The following is a 16,514-nucleotide window of genomic DNA, read 5'->3' on the forward strand; positions in this document are numbered from 1 at the left end:
AAAAAATATTACCCTTCTGAACACCAAGGAGGGGTTCAGCTATGGAATTACCTTATAATTCAAAACCTGTGGCAATGAGGTAGCTGTCCCCTCAGGGACTACTACATACTGTCTACACAGCAGTCTGGCATCATCACCTTCTCAGGGACGAGTCCTGGATTCCAGCCCCCCATAGCATTTGGGGATGTTTTGCAGGACCCTTTGCACATGTTCAGAATCTCACCATTTCCCGAGACATGGAGACAGGTCCCCACAGCTGACTGTCAGTCCCCAGTTGAGATGTTTAGAGAAGCTATTCAGCCACAGGGAGTGGTGCCAGGAGTTGGCTCTGAAACAGAGCTGTTAACCAAATAAATGATCTGTCTCCTCTAGGTATATGGAAGATGGGGTGGTTCATGCTCCCAAATCACTCTTTGCCTCCTCCCCCACCCAATGTCCCTTGGAGCATCACTACAGAGCCAGGGATGCAGTAGCTCCATCAGAAGAAGGTGGAAGTATGGGGCAAGATATATGAATGTTGCCTTGAGTGGGGCAGTGGTATCTCATTTGCTTGAGTTACCTGTATCCACCATTAGGGCTCTGTGTTTGTCACAGAGGTCACGGTAGTCATGGATTCCGTGACATCCTGCGGCCTCTGTGACTTCTGCAGCAGCCAGTGTGGTTGAGTGTGGCTGCTCAGGCGACCCTGGGGACAGCCACACTGGCCGCTGCTGGAGTGGCTCTGCAGATGTGGCTGGCCCCGGGGACCACCTGAGTAGTGGTCCTGGGACAGCTGGAGCAGCTGCTGGCCTTGGAGCAGCCGCTGCCCCCCCGGCACTCCCCCCATGGCACTGGCTGAAGCAGCCACTGTTCCCCCAGGTCTTCCTCCGCCCGCCCCGGCAGTTGGTACCGCAGGCCCACCAGAACTCCCCCTTCCGGTAGCTGGTGCCACAAGCTCCCCCCGCCGCAGTGCCCCCCCACAATTCAATTAGGGGTATTTATGGTATAAGTCATGGACAGGTCATGGGCCATGATTTTTTGTTTCCAGCCCGTGACCTGTCCCTGACTTTTACTAAAAATATCCATGATTAAATTGTAGCCTTCCCCATCATCTGTCCTCTACAGTAGACCTTCAGCTGGTGCTGTTCCACACCCCTTCTGCAGCATTCTGACCATCGTGTGGATTGGTCACACTGGTGCAGAACTGCCTTATGTGGGAGTAAGGAGGCTGCATAACCTTTAGTGTTGTGACAGATGGGTCAGGATTGGGTCCTTTAGTGGTTTTAGCAGGCATCTGTGTTATTTCAAACAGATGAACAAGATTCACATTTTAAATTGTATGGAAAACATTCCTGGATTATTAATTTTAAATGAAAGTGAGTGAATGTATTAAACAAAAACATGTATATCACACACACATCTTGAATTAGATTTCCCTTTGAAAAAAATTCAGAATTGAGTGCAGTGGGAGATTTGCATGATTCAGGACTGCAGCACTGGGCAATGTTAATGGAATATTAAAGTTGTGTTTCAGTGTGAGCTGTACTGAGTTAACCAGGATAAGACTGTAGAGATGAAATCTTACATTCTCAAAGTCATCCCAAAGGATAAGAGTCAAGCTCCAATCAGCTATACTCCATCACTCCATATAAATTGACATCACATTTTAAAAACCTTTCTAGGAGACAGCACCTGAAGATCTGACATCTTATACTATTCCTTAAAGTAAAAGTGGAGCAGGATGTAAAGATGATTCTGCTAGGATATTTGCATGTGGGCATTTCAAGGGGAGGTTTAGCTGGACTTTAAAGCATTAATTCTATTAATTAATGTCAAATTTTATTTTTAATGCCTTCATTAATGTGTCTCTAATTAAAAACGTAAAAATGAGATGTGTACCTAATGATCTAGTGACTTTATGTGCTACATTGGAAATGATCTAGGTTTAGGACCAAAGCTGATCAAACTCCTGGGATGACGGTGCTGGGAGAAGCTGAGTCTTATATTCTAACTGCTCAGCAATCTTTCAGAAACTACATGGCTCTTTCAGCATCACATTGGCTCCATGGTCTTGGGCTCCATTGGCCAAACCACATTCTGGTCAATCAATAGCCTTGCAATAAAATGACATGTGCCCCGGAAGCGTCTGCATCCTTAGGGATTAACACAACTCTTAACTTTTCCAGAACACAATTTTCAAGTGGATCTCCTCAACTGACAGTTCTGTCATTTGGGAGTAGTTATAGAGAGCCACAAGTGTATGCAGTGGATAATGCAGTGTATGCAGTCTGTGCCCTGAACAAAGAGGATTTGCAACAAATTTACTATTGATTCAGTAGGGCTATTTTTTTTTTTTTTTTTTTTGCTTGCTTGTTTCTCAGGATCACACAAACTTGGTACATTGCTTCCTTGAATGCCAGACTAAGTTTCTGTTCCTTTCTACAGTCATGGATAAGATTGATTTCTAACTCTATTTGCCCTTCTGGCACACGGTATGTAAATTACAATTCCCTGCGCAATTGAACCTATAGTCATCAGACTTAGCTTAATTTTTAAGCTTCAGTTAAATCTACAAAACAAACAAATCTTAAAAATTTCGATCCAAAAAGAATGTATTGGAAAAGTACTGAACAATTGAAAAAGGAGGGTTGTAATGTAATTTCTGTTTCAACCCTATGTAGTGGTTGCTCCCAATATAGATATGTGTGTGTGCATGTAAAATATACACACAGTTACACTCAATGTAATATATGTATTTTTTTTTGTTTTTCTTACCATTTTTAACACAATTGAGATACAGTATGGATAGAGCTGGGCAGGTACTGGATTTTCCATTTTGCAGGAAATTACACAAATTCATTTTTCTCCCCTGTTCTGGAATGGAACAAAAACAAAGAAAGAAAAAAATTCCAAGCAACAGAATTAAAAAAAAACAACAAAAAACAAAAAACATTTAGGGGTATCAAAATGTTTTGTTTTGATTACATTTCATTCCAATTTTGACCTTTTTAAACTTATAAAAAAATCTAAACAAAACTAAATTTTGATATGTTGCAGTCCAAAAAAATGTCAAGTGGGACATTCCAACACTATTAAATTGATTTTTTTAAAACATAATTTCATCAAAATCTATTTTATATATATATATTCTGCTTTCAATGGAGCTGGCATTTTTCATCAAAAAAAATATTTTGATGAAAAATTTCAAATCAGAGCTATGTATGGCTTGTATTAATACTAACCACATTGTTCAAATACCCTTCAGTGTGCCTTATCCTACAGTAAAATACATCTGATTACTTATTTATACAGTGCTCATTCCAAAAGGTGTCAATGTTCAAGGAGAAAATAGAAATGCAAGTTCTGTTTTATTTTTTTGTGATACTTAATCTCCAACCACAGCAAAGTGTGTCATTTGGAATACTGAAAACTTATGTTGTTAGAAATAAATTGTCATTTTAGTATTTATTAACCCTGTTGTAATATAATCAACTAAATAATGACTTTGTTATTACCTTATTATGACCCTGATCAAAAAAGCCCATTGACGCCAATGGGCATGTTTTCATTCACATCAATGGGCTTTGGATCAGGCTCTATATGCAATTTGTTGCCTTTCTGGAATAGATACAATTTGCATGGCCTTTGCATGAGTCTAAAGTCAGTAATGATGTTCAGACTAGGTCAAATTTTATCCAATCTACTTGCCAATAAATAAATACTTTTTATTATTATTATTTTATTTTAAATGGAGTGCATTGGAAAGCGGAGTTTCAGATGAATATTTCCTGTTCTGTCCCAGTTCAGGTAGAAAAATTAATATTGATTGATCGTGAATGGGAAAAGGAGGCCTAGATCTTATGCTCCATTTGGTGTGCTTTTAATTCTTTCTTTTAATATGATCTATTAAATGGTATTAATTATACTTTTTTCTTTCACATGCACATGGTGTCATACTCTGCGGTTCTTGAACTATGGGGCGAGCCTCCCAAGAGAGGTGCGGGAATGTGTCAAGGGTGGCATGAGCTGTGTGTCCTGCTTTTTTTGAAAAAGAGCTCTGGCTATCAGCCCTGGGTCACTGGAGCTCATGCAGAAGGACTGTGCACATCCGGCAGGCAGAGATAAAGGGGAGAGCCGGAGGCCTGCCACTCGGGCTTGAGCTCTCATCCCCTCCCCCATCCTCCCATTCCCTCCTGGAGGCAGCTCCAGCTGTCAACCCTGGGGTGGCAGCAGCAGTGCAGAAGTAAGGGTGGCAATGGGGCACTAAGTCTCTGTTGTCATAAATATAAAGGGAAAGGTAACAACCTTCCTGTATACAGTGCTATAAAATCCCTCTAGGCCAGAGACACAAAATCCCTTTACCTGTAAAGGGTTAAGAAGCTCAGGTAACCTGGCTGGCACCTGACCAAAAGGACCGATAAGGGAACAAGATACTTTCAGATCTGAGGCGGGCGGGAGGGGATTGGTCTGTCTGTTCTGTGTGCAGATCAAGGAAGCAGGCAATCCAACTCCATTAGAATTAGTAAGTACTAGCAAGGGAATGTGTTAGCTTATTTTTGTTTTGGCTTGTGATTTTCTCTGTGCTGAGAGGAAGGTGTATTCCTGGTTTTCTTTTTGTAATTTTAAAGTTTGGCCCAGAGGGAAATCCTCTGTGTTTTTGAATCTGATTACCCTGTAAGATTATCTTCCATTCTAATTTACAGAGGTGCTTCTTTTACCTTTTTTTCTTTCTAATAAAGTTCTGTTTCTTTTAGAATCTGATTGGGGTTTTTTGTGTGTCCTAAAAAAACCCCAAGGTTGGTCTTTGCTCATCTTGTTTATTCTCAAGCCTCCCCAGGAAAGGGGGTGCAGGGGCATGGAGGGATATTAAGGGGGAGTAGGAACTCCAAGTGGTCCTTTCCCTGAGTTTGTCTAAATCACTTCGTGGTGGCAGCATTACCTAACCCAAGGTACAAGGGAGAATTTGTGCCTTGGGGAGTTTTTAACCTAAGCTGGTGGAAATAAGCTTAGGGGGTCTTTCATGCGGGTCCCCATGTCTGTACCCTAAAGTTCAGAGCGGGCAGAGAACCCTGACAACTGTGAAAAGTGATATTGATGAGTATCACTTTTTACATTGCCACCCTTACTTCCGTGTTGCTGCTGCCACAGCGCTGCCTTCAGATCTGAGTGCCCAGCCAGCAGCCGCTGCTCTCTGCCTTGCCTTCACATCTGGCTGGCAGTATAAGTAGTTGGGAAGAGGGGTGCAAATGACTACAGACACAAAGAAGGGGGCCCGATCAAATAAGTTTGAGACCCACTGGTCTAGAAGGATTACATTATCCTCGTTCATTAAGAAAAATACTTTGCAGATTTTAAATAGAAAAGTGTATTAGAGTTGGTCGTCTTGTCCTTCACTTTTTTAAATCATATGTATCCACACAATGTCCAACCTAACTTCCTGACTGCATCACCACCACTTTATCAGCAGACACAACAGTGTTTAGCAAGCACAACCAATGGAAAATTGCCTTTTTCTTTCTTTGGCACTTAGCCTACCTGCTACAACAAGCAAAATGACTTGTCAGATGGAGCTTCATGAGCTGTTAACCAAATCCCCCCACAACCCACCAGCTTTAAAATGTCAGTCTTTGTAACAGATTTTCCACAGCTCTGTTGGGAAATTTCAACTCCCACCAAGTTTCAAAATTTATGTAAACAAATTCTCTTATTCTTATATAGCTACTTTTCTACTATTTTACAAACCAGAACAATAGACACTGATTATTTAACTGGTTGTATCCCTTTAATTAGAACCCAGTCATTAAAGCCAGTAGGAAATGAAGGCACTCAGCACCTTCCAGGAGGTGCTCAGTACATTACAGAACTGTGATTTTACAGAATTGCAACTTGCAAGGGGATTGGTAAGCAAAAGGATGAGGTAACTGCTTCTAAGCCAGAACAGGTTGATAATGGCAGAAAGCCATTATAATCTGAAAAATGTTTAAGGGGCCTCACTCCTGATGAAATGGATTCTGTATTTCTGGGTTCTTGCATCATGCTACTTAACATGGTAGCTCAATGCTTCAGCTGGGGAACCAGTTTTTAGTGGACAGATGAACAAATCAAAATAGCCAACCATATTGTCACCTTTCTTGACTAGTTAAGCAGAGAGGACAAGGAGAATGGTCATGGAGACTGAATTATCTTTATATTGTATGGATTTTCTGAAGAACTATATTAAGGCTCATTGGCAGGGCAGTGTTGAGAAGGGTACACTTGTGTTATTTGTGCTGTATCTTTTTGTTGGTCTGTTTCCAGTGACAATAATCCTGCATTTCTTTCAGTACAAAAATGTACTTTAGCATTAGGCACTAATTCTCATTTACACTAAATCCCGTTTACAAAACTTGAGCAGTGTAAAGAAGTCTTAAAATTGGTTTAAATGTAATTTACGCACATTGCAAGGCCCGTTTACAGTGTCAGAGTAGTGTAAAGAGCCCTCTGTATAAATGAAAATTAGGTCCAAAATATTTTGAAGTCTCACAACATATCCAAGTGGCCCAACTCTTCTTAAATATGTAAATTTATATTTTGAATTTTTTTTTCGAGTTTACTAAGGGTCTAGTCTGATATGCCCTAGAGCATTTTTCCAGCTGTGATTGATTGGCAGAGTTAGATAATGAAATTGTGTAGCTTAAGAGGCATTTCTTCTCTGTACTATTGCTCTTGTAAGAGTGCCTTATTCCAGCACATACACTAGGTGAGCCATGCTTCTTCTGAAGGCTTCCATGTGGCAAAGCTCTAGTACATTGTGAACTGTACTTTGCATACTGTGACTCTTTCAGTTATGATCAACTTTTTCAAACTCCTTGTTATGGGGTCACTGCTTCTCTGAGGAGCAGCCCTTTCCTCTGATGTGCACAAATCTTTTTTGTTTTATACATCAGGAGGCCCTGCAGCAATCAAGCCACAATCTCGATAGCAGCAACCTCTGCGTGGTAACCACCTAGTGTGTTCTGAATGGTGCCAGTTGCTATATATAATAATGTTTTTTTAAGAAAAAAATCTGAAAAATTAATAAGAGCAAAAATGTCTATTTCTTTCAGGTTACAAGTAAAAGTTTAAATCTTTCTGTTTTATTTTTTCAGGAAAGATTCTGGATGTGCTAGAGAAATGGAATCTGAATGATAAGACTCTTGTATACTTCACATCTGACCAGGGGGCACATGTTGAAGAAGTCTCTAGCACTGGAGAAGTCCATGGGGGGTATAATGGAATTTATAAAGGTGAGCTTCTTATAATGATTTTTAGAAACGTATGTCAAAAATTAGCTACTTCCTCTGCACAGGGTGCAATCTGCTGTAAGCCCCAAATGTTCCTATCATTAAACTTCTAATGTTCATAATCCTAAATCCATATTTAGACACAAAAACATCAGTGGCCTGGTTGTCAAAAGTGATGAGCATCTGCAGCTCCAGTGACTTCAGTGGGATTTGTAGGTGTTTATCGCTTCTGAAAATGCTTTTAAATAGACTAGTGATGTCAGTGCAACAGGCTGAGATACCTGATTGGACAGTAGAGGAAAGGGGAGGGGTGAAGAGGTAGCTGTGTGTCATCAGAGATAGTAGCCAAGTGAGTGGGTGAAGTCACACAGAGAAAGGGTGTAGAGAGAGAGAGGAGGAGGGAGCCCAGGACAGAGTCTGAGACACCCATGGAAAGCAACAGAGGAGGAAGACCCAATGAAAGAGATGCTGAAAAATACCAAAGAGATAGGAGGAGAACCAGGACAAGACGGAGTCATGAAAGCCAAAGGAGCACAAGATTTCAAGAGAAGGGTATGATCAGTGGTGTCACAGGCACGCAGATTGATTGCTTTTCTCACAATACAGCTATTGAGACAATCAATGCGTACTTCAAATTCAAATAATTCTGTAGAGGCTTGAGACCATCAGTAAATTTACCTTATTGTAATAAGACCTGCTGTCCATGGGATCATGCTGCTGTAGAGGAGAATAGTGTTTTTAGCAAGATAAGATGCATGTCAGAATAGCAAAAAATCTAGCTGAATAGGTTATCTTTTCTTTTTGTCTGTTCATGTGTCCCTGACTTGATGTCACTTGCTGACCCATTTCACTTCAAGCAATAGCAGTACAAAATATGCTGATGAATTTGGTAACTCATTCAGACAAAGGGATCATGATATGCACATGATTATAGATGACAAGGTGATTCTGGAGAAGGGGAGAGTGAGAAGAGGAAGAAAAGAAAGAGAGGGAGGGAAGAAGAGGATAACTTCCCTTTGATATCACAATCCCACTCACCCATAAGTAGCTGATGGAGAAGATGGGGGAATATTAGGTGAGGGGAGAAGGTAAAGAAGAGGGACAGGGAGAGAACTGTTATATTTCCATTGCACTGTGAAGTTTTCATTGGTACCAGTTGCTAAAACAGGGCCTGATTTTCAGCATGGAAGTGGTGGGTGCACAGCACCTCTGAAATGCAGGCCTGTGATGATGAAAGTGAGTTTAACTTCCATCAAAATAGGAGAGAGATGCCTGGTTCTTGTATGGACAGGTTTAGATAGTCTCACTCTTCCCAGAGGAAATTTTATGCAAATGGTTCATTAATTTTCTTTTCCCTTCCTGTTTGGGTGATGGAGGGAGAGAATTGGAAAATTAGTTCCTAAACTTACTATCTGTAATTTTATAGAGGAGGTAGAACATTGCTTTTGAGTATGATTTCAGAGAAGAAGAATTAGAGAGAGGGAAAAGAGGGTCACAGGAAGCAATAAAAGTATAGTAGGGCCACCATGTGAGAAAGCTATATAACTTTTATCTGTTTATAAAGTGTGTGAGAAATAATCTCAGATATTAGTAGGGCAAAAATTGCAGCAACCACAGCTGTGAGGTTACAGAATATACAATGGATCCTATTGTACTATAGAGATTGACAGCTGAGAGAAATCTATCATTAACCTGAATTAGAACTATATTAATACTTAGCCCTTATATATCACTTGCCATATTGAAAGCACCATAGACTTACACTTCCATAGCTGTAGGCATGCCGCAATGTATTTTGGAAGCTCTAAAAATGTTAGCACTTTAGAATGTCAGACTAAAATGGGGGATACAATCTAAGAAGATGAATGAGACAATATTCATAAATAAGTGAATAAATTTGGGGAATGTGCTTTTGTTTGGAACTTTCATTTAAAGTAGAGTATGTGACAGGGTCAGGCCAGATGGCTATAGGAGAGTAATTTTTTTTTTTGAAGCAAAAAAGGTATTTTTTTATTTGCATAACACACTTACAAAACAAAACAACAGCATATACAATGTGTAACACAGCAATCAATCACAATTGTTTTCTCATTAGTTTCAGGGGAGGGAAGTGTTCAAGCTTGCCTAGGCCCAGAGCGGGGGGGCTTCCTCAACTCTCATGGTCTTCCACCCTTCCGAGTTACCTGGTGATCCAGAGCGAGGGGGCTTCATCGACTCTCAAGGTCTGCCACCCCCTCGAGTTACCTGGCGCCACGCCCGAGTGTCACCAACAATTCCCTCCTCTGAAAGCACCCAACAAAAGGAGCAGGCTGTGGGGGGGACAACCCATGTGTGAAAGGACCCCTCTAAGATGGTGGTGTCCGCAGCAGCAATGGCTGCGGCTGGGGTCTCTTACTCTCTCCCCCAATCAAAGGGTCAAAACAAAGGGAGCCGGACAGGGACACCGAGCAGAGAGCCTCGGACAGCGCCCACAGCTCATCAAAAGCATCAAGGGAGTCGGTGGACGCCGCCCAGAGGAACTCCGCCCGGATACGTGAACGGACCGAGGATCGGAAAATGGCCCCACAGTCACAGGAAACTCCATCGGCCAACCTCCTCTCTCTGGTTTTATAGATGGCCGTTTTAGCCAGGGCCAGGAGGAGGTTAACTAGGAGATCCCGCGACTTTGTGAGGCCACAGATGGGGAGTGCTTAAATAAAAAGGTGAGGGGAAAAATGCAACCAAAAACGTAATAAAAGATTTGTGAGAAGCCGGAACAGGGGCTGCAGCCTGGCACACTCCAAATATACGTGCGCCAGGATTTCCCTTACACCGCAAAAGGGACAAGTATCTGGGATAGGGTTGAACAGCGCCAAGTACGTACCCATGCTCACATCTCCGTGAAGGAGCCGCCAACTGATGTCCCCGACGGACCTCGGAACCAAGGTGGAATATAGGCTGGCCCACCGGGGCTGCTCACTCTCCAAAGGTGGCAGAAGGTCTCGCCACTTTGTGTCGGGGTGGGACACTAGGGTGAGGGTGTGAAGGGTGTGGAGCGCGAGCGTGTATAGATGTTTCCTTGGTGCAGTTTGGAAGCATAGTGGCTGCAGTTAATGCAGCCAGCTCGCTGTAAAGGGATGAGGGGGTCGATTGGGTCTACGGGGCAGGGGTCCAATTAAAAGGTCCAGCGGGCCTGGGGTAGAGGGTGGGCAGAGCATGCCCTCGAGCAGAACCCGATCGAGGTAAGCTCTAGTAGCGGGCAGCAAAGCGGTCTTCACCTCCTGAAGTACGCGCCGGGGGTATGAGGTCTGGAGAGCCCCATGCGCCGGGCGAGCGTCAGGGGATCCAGCCAGTCTCCCCGGTCATAGTCCAGGAGGTCTCCGACTCTCGTGACTTCTGCCAGGATCAAGTTCTGGCACACCGAGCGGGACTCCGCCACCTGCACACGGAGTTGGGGATAGTGTAGCAGGGGCTCCACGAGGAGATCTGCCCCCTGGGTGACCGCCACGGATCTGGTCGCTAAAAACCATTTCCAAGTCCGGAGGAGGTCCTGGTAGAAGACCAACAGCCCAAAGAGGTCTCGCGGAAGACCTCCCAAACAGAGATAAAAGAGCTGCCGGTCATATCGGAGCCCTCGGATGCGGCGCAGGATGGCGTGAGCCAGTATGCTCCACGCCGAACTGCCTGCACTATAAAGGATCCTCTGTAGGGCCTGGAGGTGGAAGACGCAGACCTGAGTGTGCAGACACTTGGGCCTGAGCAGGAGTAGTGGTGGTCCTAAGACGGGGGGCAGGTTCGGGTACCGGGCGGCCAGGGGTGTCGGCAATGATGGGGCCGATGTCCTGCCGGGTCTTGGGGATCCCAGGTGCCCCTCCTTGCCGGGTTAAGAGGCAGTCCCTCCAGACATGCCCCGACGCCCGGCAGAGGTAGCACCGGGCTTCCCCCACGGAAAAGTACACCCGGTAACGGGCCCCCTGGTGGGGGACTAGGACCCTTCGAGCGCCACTCCGTCGCACGCCGCCAACGGCAGTAAAAGTTGCACTTGCCGGCGGAAGGAAAAAATGTGATGGAGGGTGGGGTCCTTGCAGCCCAGCGGGAGAGGGCTGATAACAAAAACAGGTTTCCCCAGGGTGGAAAGGGCAGGTAGCAGGGCAGCATTGGGGAGAAAAGGAGGGACAGAGGTCAGGACCAGGCGGACGCCCAGGTCCTCTCGCGGCTCTAGGGGGACAAACACCGCCCCCCACCGCCAGGCCCCTCTCCACCGCTTCCTGAGCGGCAGCCTCCGATGCTAAGAAGAAAACGCCCTCCCCGTACATTTTGGAGGCCGCCACAATGGCCGAGGGCCCCACCACCCTCGCCAACGCCTGCACGTAGGTCTCCACGTGGGGTGAGGCGGGCACCAGGAGGCATCGGACACCGTGCTTCCTTGTCATGGTGGGAAAGGGGCCCCGGCCGCTATTGATAGTAGCGGAGGTGGTGGGTGGGAGAGATGACGAGGCAGCAGGCAGGGGGGCTGCCGCCGCCCGGGAATACATCCTGGGGGCTGAGGGAGGGACATCTGCAGAGCTGGTGAAGGGGGCAGCGGGGGAGGACGCCTGTGGTCGGTGGCGGGGCTGCAGCAGTGGGGGTGGCCCCTGCCATGGAGGGCCCGGTGGTTTTAGCAGGGCCCTTCCCCTTCTTCTTGCCCTGGCCTTTCCCACCGGCTCGGGGGGCTCCCCTAGAGTCTGGGGAGGTGACAGGCATGGTAGCGGCGGAGGTCACCCCGGTGCCCTCCATTGCTGATGCCCCAGCAGGGGCGGTGGCAGGTGATTAACAGGAGTTGGGGTCAGGTAGAAAGGGACAAGCTGTGGGGTGGACAGTTCGGGGGGGAGGGCACATGAACCACCGTACAGAGAGTCCAGAGAGTCCTGTTTGGTCGGCTGGTGCTTCTGGCCCACACGGTGGAATCAGGGCGAGCAGCTGAGTCCAGAGTCAGATGTTAGACAGCCAGCAAAGATGGTAGAGTGGGGGGGGTGAAGATCATAGTGTGGGGGTTGGGAGGACACAGAGGGATCAGGGGGGCAGCTCCGTGCCACACCCCCTGTGTCCCTACAAACACAGTTAAGACACAGTCAAGGCCTCCCCCCACACAAGAGCACAGTTCCAAAGTTACTCAGTCTTAGGCCCCCTCCACGGCGATTTATAGATTCCCCGGGCGGTGTTCCTCCGGTGGACTTCTTTTTCTCCGTCTGTTCCGGGTTTTCTTTTTTGCATTCCAGAAATGCCAGAGCAAGTGATAAGAGTCCTCTCGACCGGAGACGGGTCCACAGACAAACAGCAAGCGGCTGGGTCTGGGGGCTGGGTCCTTCCACTCCCCCCTTCCGGGGAAGCGGGCCAGCAGCCCCCCCCCTCGGGGGGGGGGGGTTTCAGCTGGAGCGGCAACAGCGTCCAAGGGCGGGCGGGGGGCGGGCTAACAGCCGGCCAGCAGCCGGCCAGCACTCTAGTAACAGCAGAGAAAGAAAGGGGGGAGAGCATCTGGCCCGGTCGGGGGGGAAGCCGAGAGCAGGGGCAAAAAGCAAAGAAAGCCCAGGCCAGAGGATGGTAGCAGCAGGAGAGCAGGCTAAGTAGGTCCCTTTTCCCTGGGTAAGGGAAGGGAAGGTTCCAGACCAATCAGGAACTTCTGGAGACAATTAAGACAGGCTGATTAGAACACCTGCAGCCAATCAAGAAGCTGCTAGAATCAATTAAGGCAGGCTAATCAGGGCACCTGGGTTTTAAAAAGGAGCTCACTGTGGCATGTGTGTGAGGAGCTGGGAGCAAGGGGCACTAGGAGCTGAGAGTGAGAATGTGGACTGTTGGAGGACTGAGGTGTACAAGCATTATCAGACACCAGGAGGAAGGTCCTATGGTGAGGATAAAGAAGGTGTTGGGAGGAGGCCATGGGGAAGTAGCCCAGGCAATTGTAGCTGTCGCACAGCTGTTCCAGGAGGCACTCTAGACAGCCGCATTCCACAGGGCCCTTGGCTGGAACCCAGAGTAGAGGGTGGGCCTGGGTTCCCCCCAAATCCTCCCAACTCCTGGTCAGACACAGGAGGAATCAACCTGGACTGTGAATTAAGAAAAACGGCCAAGCTGAGGGCTGCTGTGCGGCCAAGCTGAGGGCTGCCGTGAAGCTCCAAGGTGAGCAAATCCACCAATAAGTGCAAGACCCACCAAAGTAGAGCAGGAACTTTGTCACAAGTATTATATCTATACTTATATAATAATGAAGAAATTGAAACAGATCTTAGTTGAATCAATACAGGTCTGATAGCTAGTGTGGCCTCAAGAAGAAAACAGACCGTTTTGGGTTTTTTAAAATGGATTATTAAGTGATTTACAGATGCCTCTTAGGTAAGCTGATAAATGCACTAATATATTATGGGTGGGAAGATAATAAACTTAATAAAAGACATTTACAATGAAACTAAGATGTTTAAAAGATCTGTGCAATCAGTTTAATTTACCCTAACAGATGAAAAATATAGTGGATTATGTTTTATCTTTCACACTCTACTCTAAAGCCCCAAATCAAAAGTCATCTTTTTAACATTAAGATATGTCATGCTTGATTGTCAAAAGCTCAGAAAAGGAAATGGACCATTAGACACATAACTAGTTATTTTTATGTGTGAAGGCCCTCTTTAAATGCGCAATCATGAACACACAAATTGGGTGTGCAAGATCAGTGTACCTTTGCATGACTGACCTTCTGAAAATCAGACCTGTTAAATCCTAAACTATCAGGCATTGGATGTTAATATATGTAGAAAATTAACTGGACTAAAAAGCATCCCTCTTGCTTTTGTGTATGTACATATATATTGGAATTTAGCACATCTGGCTTAGAGGAATAGAAGTATTAGCTGTACTTTATGAGAGGGGCATCTCAGTGTTTATCCTGATGAAACTCCAGTGAGAGAGAGAAAGACAGACACACACACACACACACACACACACACAATTTAGCACATCTGGCTTAGAGGAATAGAAGTATTAGCTGTACTTTATGAGAGGGGCATCTCAGTGTTTATCCTGATGAAACTCCAGTGAGAGAGAGAAAGACACACACACACACACACACACACACACACACACATCTTTTGATCTGTAAGAATGATCAAAATATTAATAGGTCTGTGCAATAGAATCACAGAGTGTCCTAATGCATCTTATATACAAACTCTATCCCAAAATACTTTACAAAGTTAAACAATAGCAGTCAATGTGAATTAGAGGTTTATGTAAGGGAGAAAAAGATATGTTTTCAATGGAAATGGCAATGTGGGATCTCTCTGTAGATGACAACACAGAGTTGTATCTGTACTTTGTCTGCACCTACAGTTTTTTTTTTCTGAGGGAAAAATCAACTATTAAACATAAGGCTGAAGGCCACAGCCACTCGGAAAGTGTAAACATCAATGCATAAAAATACAACCTGGGTTGTTCTGCTTTTAAAAACACTGTTAAAGAACTTTAAGAGAGAAAATATGTCTCTGTGTGATGATACATATTGCTATCTAGGGGCTGCCATTATATGGACTCATGGGCTGTTCCTCCTCCTCTTTTGTAGTACTGCCAACCTCAAGTATTCAAAAATCATGAGTCAGGCCCTAAAATATCATGAGTTTTATTTTTAAATAATAAGTTTGGGTTCTTGTCATTTGCCTCCTGGTTTCTGAGCCTTTAGGGTACTTTGCATTTTCAAACTTTTCTTTGCAATCCTTAGGGCTAGAAACTCATTTTTTTAAAAGGAAAGCTGAAATTCTCATGCAGTTCCTCGACGGAAGCAGCTGGAGTTTTGAGAAAATATCAAATATCACGAGGTTTGTGATCATATTATGGGAGTTGGCAATGCTTCTGTTGTCATCAGACACAGCTCTGACAAAGATGTATAAGATCTAGATCTATATAGCAGAATAAACTCTGCTACATTAGCAACTAGTTCCCCTGTTATAGCCCTTTACTCTGGCTCTGTGGTCTATTCTCAACCTCCATAGAACTTAAACAGCTTGTCTGTTTCCTGAAAGCAAAATGGTGGTTGTATCTGGGCAGAGACAATTGAGGAAGTAGTCCTGCTGTGATGCAGAGATGATGTCTATTCTTTTCTGTGTTTTCTTATACTGCACTTATCACCATAGTATCTGAGAGCCTTCTGTCAGTGCATTTAGCAATGTGACTACACATATGTCACTTGTTCTTTGTTCCCTCGTTGCTATGTGATTCTGAGAAGGAAATGTCAAAGAAATGCGCCTTGAAATTGTAGCAGAAAGCAGTGAGGTTTGTGATGGTCCTTAGTTCCAGGAAAGTACATTCCCCAGTCTTGGACCAGTCCCCAGAGAAAGTTCTGTCTCCTGTACAGATGAGCTTTACTGTTATCGTTGAGAGTTCCATTGTGCCAGAGGTATATAGTTGTCAACCAGAGTTTTTGTCCCAGAGCTTTAGATGGTCTTGTTATCCTTGGCACTGGCCATGAAGTGCATCGAAGATAAGAACTGAGACCTTGAACATGATTGGATATTCTATGGAAAGCCAGTATCAAGAATGGTGGACAGGTCTGATGTGGCTTATGGAAGCCTGTGTTGTTGAGGAGACAAGCTTCAGAGTTCTGAATTAGTCAGAGTTTCCTATGTGCTAAAGGTTTCATGCCAAGGTATGTTGTGTTGCTGTAATCCAGCCAAGAGGTGACAAAGGCATGAATAACGAGGCCAGGTCTAATTGTGGCTGTGTATTGTCAACCAAAGGAGACTGCACTGTGGCTGCAAACTCATCAAAATACTTTCCTTTGCCCACAAATATCATCTCTGGTTTGCTCAAGTTCAGCTTAATCCAGCTGTTCTTCATCCAAGAGCTAATCTCATCCAAGCACTAGGCCATCTTGGTGGTAGAGTTCATATGTATGTTAAAGGCACTTGCGAACATGTTATTTGATCGGTTCACCAGTGGTAGTGTATAGATGTTGGAAAGGACTGGAGAAAGAGTTGATCCTGAACTCTACAAGCCTCAGGCAGCAATTCTGCCCCATTTGCTTCTTGGGCTTCTTTGCATATACTGAGAGGCAAAGTGGGTGGGTGAATGGCAGATTTCTCAGCAGCTTTTCAACTCAATATTTCACCAGAACAGAGGAAGAAAATGTATCTTCTACTTCCTACTTTCCCCAGCTCTCTTTAGGTTGCAACTTCTCAAGAAGTATTTCTTTTCAATGGGTCTATTCCTTTTCTTCTTCTGCCACACTTGCCTCATTGCTTCTTCTGGCCACTCTGATTCTACACATTG

The 16,514-nt window shown here is 44.9% G+C and overlaps 1 protein-coding gene across 7 annotated transcripts in view; it reads left to right on the forward strand.

Annotated features, from left to right (window-relative positions):
- Positions 1-16,514, forward strand: part of STS (steroid sulfatase) — a 176,982-nt gene that overhangs the window by 100,372 nt on the left and 60,096 nt on the right. For all 7 annotated transcript variants that reach the window (XM_043537779.1, XM_037899791.2, XM_043537774.1 and 4 more), the window contains one exon: positions 7,107-7,244. In XM_043537779.1, the coding sequence (XP_043393714.1) occupies positions 7,107-7,244 (138 nt within the window). The remainder of the gene's footprint in view (positions 1-7,106; positions 7,245-16,514) is intronic.

The sequence above is a fragment of the Chelonia mydas genome, chromosome 1 (assembly GCF_015237465.2).
Source record: "Chelonia mydas isolate rCheMyd1 chromosome 1, rCheMyd1.pri.v2, whole genome shotgun sequence".
In the NCBI taxonomy this organism is placed as follows: Eukaryota; Metazoa; Chordata; order Testudines; family Cheloniidae; genus Chelonia; species Chelonia mydas.